This window comes from Orbicella franksi, chromosome 5 (genome assembly GCF_964199315.1).
Source record: "Orbicella franksi chromosome 5, jaOrbFran1.1, whole genome shotgun sequence".
Taxonomy (NCBI): Eukaryota; Metazoa; Cnidaria; class Anthozoa; order Scleractinia; family Merulinidae; genus Orbicella; species Orbicella franksi.
In genome coordinates, this window is record NC_138149.1 from 16,789,022 (window position 1) to 16,796,276 (window position 7,255).

Genomic DNA, 7,255 nt, shown 5'->3' on the forward strand with positions numbered 1-7,255 from the left:
CTTTCACACTCATACTCATACTCCGTCAACTCCTCTGTGCAAACAGACAACAGAATAACACATATTCTGGCCATGGATGCCACCTTGAAAAATCTTGTTACTTCTCTGAGCCTGTGGTTTTTGTTGCTAAAGTTGCAGAGTGACAAAAAAATCCACTGACTTTTTCGTGTAACAGACAGCAAGCATATCAGAATATCCAGAATATCAGGAATAATCATTCGTTTGGCAAACGAAAAATTTACCTATTCCGGAATATATTCTTATTCTGAATATCCCAAACGAACATGCCGTAAGCATGTGGAGGCAAAAAGTACCAAAAACTCCCAGCCTGACATAAATGACAAACAACATAGCTTTTGAACCTTTATTTTCAGGTTATAGACATAAGCTTCCTTTAAAAACTCCGAAAGATGTTAAAATAACTGACAAACTTTCTGTTAACAGATAATAATCAAATGTGTACAAACAAGAAATGTAGTTTTACAAAGTTTTATTTAAAATCTCAGAATCTGTGATATGAAAAACACCTTTGGGGATAACTGCAAATAAATTACCTACAAAGAATGGGTCCTAAAGGGTCTACGTCTGTTTTTCTTGTGGTTCTGAGAAAGAAGGCAGTTGCATCAACAGTACTTGTAGCTTCCACAAAAAATGGGAAAAAACTGGGAACGCCTGCGAAATGTGCAGCAGAGAACCACTAAGTTGATGATAGATGGAGGAAACTGTAGAAAGAAAAAATTATTCGGTTGTAAATTCATGAACTCTAGTTTACCTACTGTTCTTTCACAAACACAATATCGACTGCATATACAGGGTTACATTTAAATGCAAACTATTGACTAAGATTAATTTCCAAGTAATAGACTATTAAACCTGGCTTGGCTCTTTGTCAACCAGCAAGCTCACTGCTAAGTGAGATAGCAGTAAGCATGGTGACTTGCTACATTTTTGCAGTTATTTAACGAGGTGAGATTAATGTTGAAGAATATAGTCCTGAAAAGTAACAAATTTCTTATCTCTCCATGATGGTGATTGATTTATTTCAAAAATCCCCAATCTTGCACAAAGGGCATGTTATTTCAAAGCATAATGAAAAAAGTCTTCTTGGGGCAACTCTGTTGCAAACCTTTGCAAATTCCTTTAAAACAGGTATTTAAAGTGTTGTTTCCTAACTTCATACAAAATTGGTAGCCACAACCTGCAATTCTACAAAAGGTGAGAGAAAGACTAAAGCTCTTTTTCCATACCTACATCAATGATCTTATTAGAATAAATCTGTTATACAAACAACTATAACCATGGTTCAAACAATGTAAACACCTGTTGCAAGACATGGATCCATTAAAGATGTCTCCTGCAATAACTCCTCAAGTACATAAAGAACATGAAAGATAGTCTGGTATGCCATCACCCTGCTACAAAATTCAAGTTCTCCTGCAATTGCACAGATCAAAAGAAATAAAGGTCACCAAACATTGGTCATCTCTTTTGTGAGACTGGTACATAATTGAGTTTATTATATGCCTAGTGCCATGGGCAGGCAAGATGAGGTGAATCCTGTGCTGTGGTTGGTTACACCAGCAGGCAAGATGGCACTATCTTGCCTGCTCAGGATTACCTGCTGTGCCCTACATGTAAATAAGGGTTTCTTTCCATATAACAAATCCTTTATTGACTAAGCTTGGACTGTCAAGATGGCTGGATATTCGCCTTATTCTTTGTTTGAATGTTTATAGACCTTGACTCTAAATTGATGATGATGTGGTATCCTTATTCAAATACAGTGCAAGAGTAAAACCTACCCTTGGCAACAAGTTTAAGACAGGCTGCAAACCCATGTAAGTGCCACGCAAGTCTTAGTAAACAGACATCTCTGAACATGGCAGAAGATCCCACTGACAACAAGATATCTTTTATCTCTTTAGAAGCCAAACACTCCTGAAATAGGAGCAGAAACAAAAACAATGGAAAATACATTGTGATAAAAAGAAATCCAGTGAATTTTGACAAAATACGAGCTTTTCACTACAAAATGGTTTTGGTTTCAACAAAATCTTCAAATTTCAAAAGGCTTTTGTCTCCTAAACATGAAATTTTTACTATGCTTTGCTCAACTCTCCCACCAAATTTTTCTGAGGAGATTTGTTTGATAATGTACATATTAGAATGCCCCCAAGAAGATTTTAAGTGTGGACACCAAAGTCAAAATTTAGGAAAAAGAAGAAACAGCAAAAGATTCATTTCGTCAAAGTAGATCCGGCAGTCAGGCAATCAGTGAGTCAAAGTGATTGGCCCATGTTTAACATCTTGGATTCCCGTGGAAAATGTAAAGAGTTTATTGTATTAGTAGCAATTGATGGGAAGACTGTAGGCATGGAACTTGACACTGGAGCTTCTGTAACTATTATTCCCAAGAGTATTCGGACTGATGTTCTCGTGTCAAAACCTGTGGAGTGCACAAATGTGAAGCTACGAAGTTATTCCGGTCATGAAATTCCTGTTATCGGAGAAGCTAAGTTCAAATTGCATATCGTGATCAAGAAGCAGTATTACCGGTTGTTATCACAGGAAATGATGGTCCAGTGTTGATGGGTCGCAATTGGCTGTCCGTGTTGAAGTTGGACTGGGGACATATCAAGCAGATTTCCCTAGAACCAGTTAACAAGTTGGACTTACTTCAAACAAAGTATTCATTGTTATTGGATGGTAATCTGGGGACCATTAAAGGAGTTTATGCCCATTTGAAGCTTAAAGAAAACGCAGTGCTGCAGTTCTTTAAGCCCAGACCAGTACCGTTCACGTTAAAAGAGAAGATTGCTGACAAGCTTCGAAGACTGGAAAAGATCGGTGAGCTGGAAAAGGTGGAGTTTTTGGATTGGGCCATGCCCATCGCCCATTTGCGGTAGTGTTTCAATCTGTGGTGATTACAAGGTAATGATTAACCCTGTTTTGGATGTACCAGAACACCCAATGCCAACAGCTGATGACCTATTCACCCAATTAAATGGAGGGGAAAACTTTACTAAGCTGGACCTGTCTTCAGTGTACCAGGAAGTGCTTTTAGATGAGGAATCGAGGAAGTACGTAACAATCAATACGCACCTTGGCCTGTTCTGATACACCCGCCTGCCCTTTGGTGTAGCGTCTAGTCCTGCAATTTTTCAGAAGATAATGGATTCAGTCATGAATGGTCTTCAGGGGGTTGGTGGTATTCTCGATGATCTCATTATTACTGGTTCAAATGATGAGACACATTTTCATAACCTGGACTTGTCTTCAATGTACCAGCAAGTGCTTTTCGATGAGGAATCGAGGAAGTACGTAACAATCAATATGCACCTTGGCCTGTCCTGATACACCCACCTACCCTTTGGTGTAGCGTCTAGTCTTGCAATTTTTCAGAAGATAATGGATTCAGTCATGAATGGTCTTCAGGGGGTTGGTGGTATTCTCAATGATCTCATTATTACTGGTTCAAATGCTGAGACCCATTTTCGTAACCTGGAAGGTGCTTTGGAGCAAATGAGCAGCATGGGAATCAAGTTAAAGAAGGAGAAGTGTGTGTTTATGAAGCCATCAGTAGAATACTTCGCTTTTGTGGTCGATCGTGATTGTATTCACCCATCTCCTCGTAAAGTTCAAGCTATTCAAGAGGTGCCAGTACAAGAGAACCCAAAGGAACTGAAATCCTTTCTGGGATTAGTTAATTACTATCGCAGATTTGTTCCTGACATGGCTACCCTGGTTCACCCATTGAATCGTTTATTAGTAGAGAACATTCCGTGGAAATGGTCTAAACAATGTCAAGAAGCATTTCAGAAGCTGAAGGCATTTTGCAATCTGCACCTTTGCTGGCACATTAGGATCCAAAGGGGCTGGTGTGATTGGCAGTTGATGTGTCGTCTTTTGGATTAGCAGCTGTGTTGTCACATATTTCTGAGGATGGTGAAGAGAAGCCAATAGCCTTTGCCTCTTGCACTCTTTCCTCAAGTGAACAGAACTATTCAATGATTGAAAAGGAGGCCTTGGCAATCATCTTTGGCGTAAAAAAGTTTCACCAGTACCCGTTTGGTCGACGGTTTACTTTGCTAACAGATCACAAACCTCTCACCTATATTCTTGGTCCGAAACGAGGGATTCCAGTTCTCACAGCCTCTCGCCTACAGCGATGGTCCATTCAACTGGCAGCTTATACTTACAATATTGAATATCGTGCATCCAAGGACCATGGAAATGCAGACGCCTTGTCTCGCTTGCCAAGGAAAACCATTGAAGAAGCTGACGACTGGTCGATAGAGGGAGATCAATTCAACAGAGTCCAAATTAAACGTATACCCATTACAGCAACCAGAATCAGGAAGGCTACAAGAGGTGATCCTGTTCTTTCACATGTCTTACATAACATATTGCATGGTTGGCCAGCAGACGAGAATACACCAGAGGAACTCAGATTCTATTGTGCCAAACGTGAAGAGTTTACACTTGAGGATGGTTGCTTGTTGTGTGGTACAAATGTAGTAATACCCTCTAGATATCGACAGGAAGTGTTGTCTGAACTACACCTTAACCACTCAGGAGTGGTGCGAATGAAGTCTTTGGCATGACTGCATGTTTGGTGGCCAAACCTGGAGAGTAACATCGAACAGACAGTGAGAGATTGCTCTGATTGTCAAGCCAACCATTGCAGAGCACCCTTAAAGGTGAGCAACCCATGGATCTGGCCTACTCCCCCGTGGCAGCATTTACAAGTGGATTTTGCCGGACCATTCAATGGAGGAATGCTCCTTATCGTGGTTGATGCCAAGTCTAAGGGGATAGAAGTGATCCAAATGTCCTCCACTAGTGCCAGTGCCACAATTAGAACTTTACGCGGCCTGTTTGCGACGCATGGCTTGCCGGAAGAGATAGTGGGAGACAATGGTCCACAATTTGTCGCAGGTGAGATGAAAGATTTCTTAACTGCCAATGGTGTTAGCCTTTGTTTGTCTTCAACCTATCATCCTGCATCCAATGGTGAAGCGGAATGTGCAGTTCAGACATTTAAAAAAGCCACGAGAGTCATGAAGAATGAACCGGGTACCCAAACTGAGAAATTGGCTTGATTTCTTTTACGCTACCGTACCACAGCCCATACAACTACTGGATGTCAACCAGCAGAAATTTTGATGGGGCAGAGACTGCATACAAGGCTTGAGTAACTGCGACCCGACTTCTCTGCACGAATAGAACAAAAGTCGAGGAGGATCAATCCCATGGTTGAGATAGAACATGAACCAAACACTAAATGAAGACGGCTTCTTGTCAGGCCCATCTACATCAGACCAAAACGGACAAGAACCGTCCATCAGATGGCGAATTTAAAAGTGGCCAACGGTCGCCTCTCCGAAAGCGCCGCCACACAGAAGGTAGGAAGGAAAACATCCCTCAGAAAAGATTTCGCCTGAACAATCGCTACAGCGCCCCATCTCTGGAGAGGAAAGTTGAAAATCCAAAGCGTCCATAGAGAAACTGGAAGCACACAGAACAAAGAAAACGTGCCCAAAAGATCTGCGCTACAACGTAAGAGTGAACATAGTGCCGGATGATGACTTCAAAAGTGACATCAAGCATATCCGGAGAGAAGCAGAACAAAAACTTATCGGAGCGCTCACACGCTACCACTACAGACGCGTGGAAAGCAACAAGATCAAGCTCAGTAAAGTTGAGCATAGACTGAACACTACCAGAGAGAAGAAAATGAACAATCCTGATCTAGTTAAGAACAGGCCATGTCCAGAAAGGCCAACTCGCACTGAGAATGTAATAGCTTTAGCCACCGAACTGACAGACAAAATCAAAAAAGTGGAAGAAATGATGAAAGCTTTAGACAATAAAAAGAGTAAAATCTTATCCCTGTGTATTTTCTGACTGTTCAGGAAAAGGGAGGGAGAAAGAAAAGTGCAAAATCGTAAACAATAAACACCGAGAACATAAAAGCAACAAGAGATTAAACATTAGAAGAAAAAACACTGAGTTTAACCAGAGGTACATAAAAAACCTCTCAAATTGCAAAATTTCAACTCACGAGACAAATTTACTATCAAGGGGTCTGAAATTTATCCAAACACCGATTCCAGATAAGAATTGCGTCAGGCAACAACTGCTTCTAGACTTCAAACATTTCGCAAGACGAATGCGTCTCCGATACATTTTTAACAACAAAGATAGTGAACAGCACCCCTTCCATGTTAAATCGAACTGGGAACCTCCAGTTCAACCATCAGTTGCACTTGAAACATATTTAGAAGAAATTAAAGTACAACTCGCTGAAATCGAGATTACTAAGCCACGAAATAACCTGCCTTACCAAGAATGTATAGCACTGAAAGATTTGAAATCTAACGCAGAAATAGTTATCAAAAAGGCAGACAAAGGATCCACAACGGTCATTATGAACAAACAAGATAAGATAACAGAGGGCCAAACTCAACTTGATGATAGAAAGAACTACATGCCCCTAGAAACACCAATGGTGAAGGAGACCTCACAAAAGGTCAAAGATTTAATTAATGAACTCCATTTAGGAAGTCACATAGACGCAAAGACCAAAGAATGGCTTTCTCAAACACCTAACCCACCGCGCATACCAGTGTTTTACACACTAACAAAGATTCACAAACTGACTCTTACTGGAAGACCAATAATTTCGGGCTGTGAAGGTCCGACAGAACGTATATCATCATTTATAGACCACATCCTCCAGCCTATTGCCAAAGTGCAAAAATCGTACCTCAAAGATACCACAGATTTCATTAACTTTATAGAAAGGACAAAAGTCCAACAAAATACGATTCTAGTTTCAATGGATGTTACCAGCCTGTACACCAATATCCCCCAAGAGGAAGGGATAAACACTGTATGCATAGCATATGAAGACTTCTATAAGAACAACACTCCCATTCCTACAAATTCACTCCGCAACATGCTTAGACTTATACTTCAGGAGAACTCCTTCCATTTCAGCGGAAGGAACTATCTCCAAACCCATGGTACCGCAATGGGGACAAAAATGGCAGTTGCTTTCGCGAACATTTTTATGTCCGCAGTAGAATCTAAAATTATCGGTAAAAGCAAGATAAAACCCATTGAGTGGAAGAGATACATAGATGACGTGTTCTCGTTGTGGAACACAAACAGAGAGGAAATAGATCAGTTTATTTCAGAAGCAAACAGGCACCATCCTACCATTAAATTCACGGCTGACATATCAGAGAAG

The 7,255-nt window shown here is 40.6% G+C and overlaps 1 protein-coding gene across 2 annotated transcripts in view; it reads right to left on the minus strand.

Moving 5' to 3' along the window:
• Positions 1-475: 475 nt before the first annotated feature.
• LOC145486481 (meiosis-specific protein MEI4-like) overlaps positions 476-7,255 on the minus strand; it is a 114,320-nt gene continuing 107,540 nt past the window's right edge. For both annotated transcript variants that reach the window (XM_081465152.1, XM_081465151.1), the window contains 3 exons: positions 1,803-1,938; positions 1,321-1,434; positions 476-722 (listed from right to left, as the gene is read on the minus strand). In XM_081465152.1, coding sequence (XP_081321278.1) covers positions 580-722; positions 1,321-1,434; positions 1,803-1,938 — 393 coding nt within the window. In that variant the 3' untranslated portion in view covers positions 476-579. The remainder of the gene's footprint in view (positions 723-1,320; positions 1,435-1,802; positions 1,939-7,255) is intronic.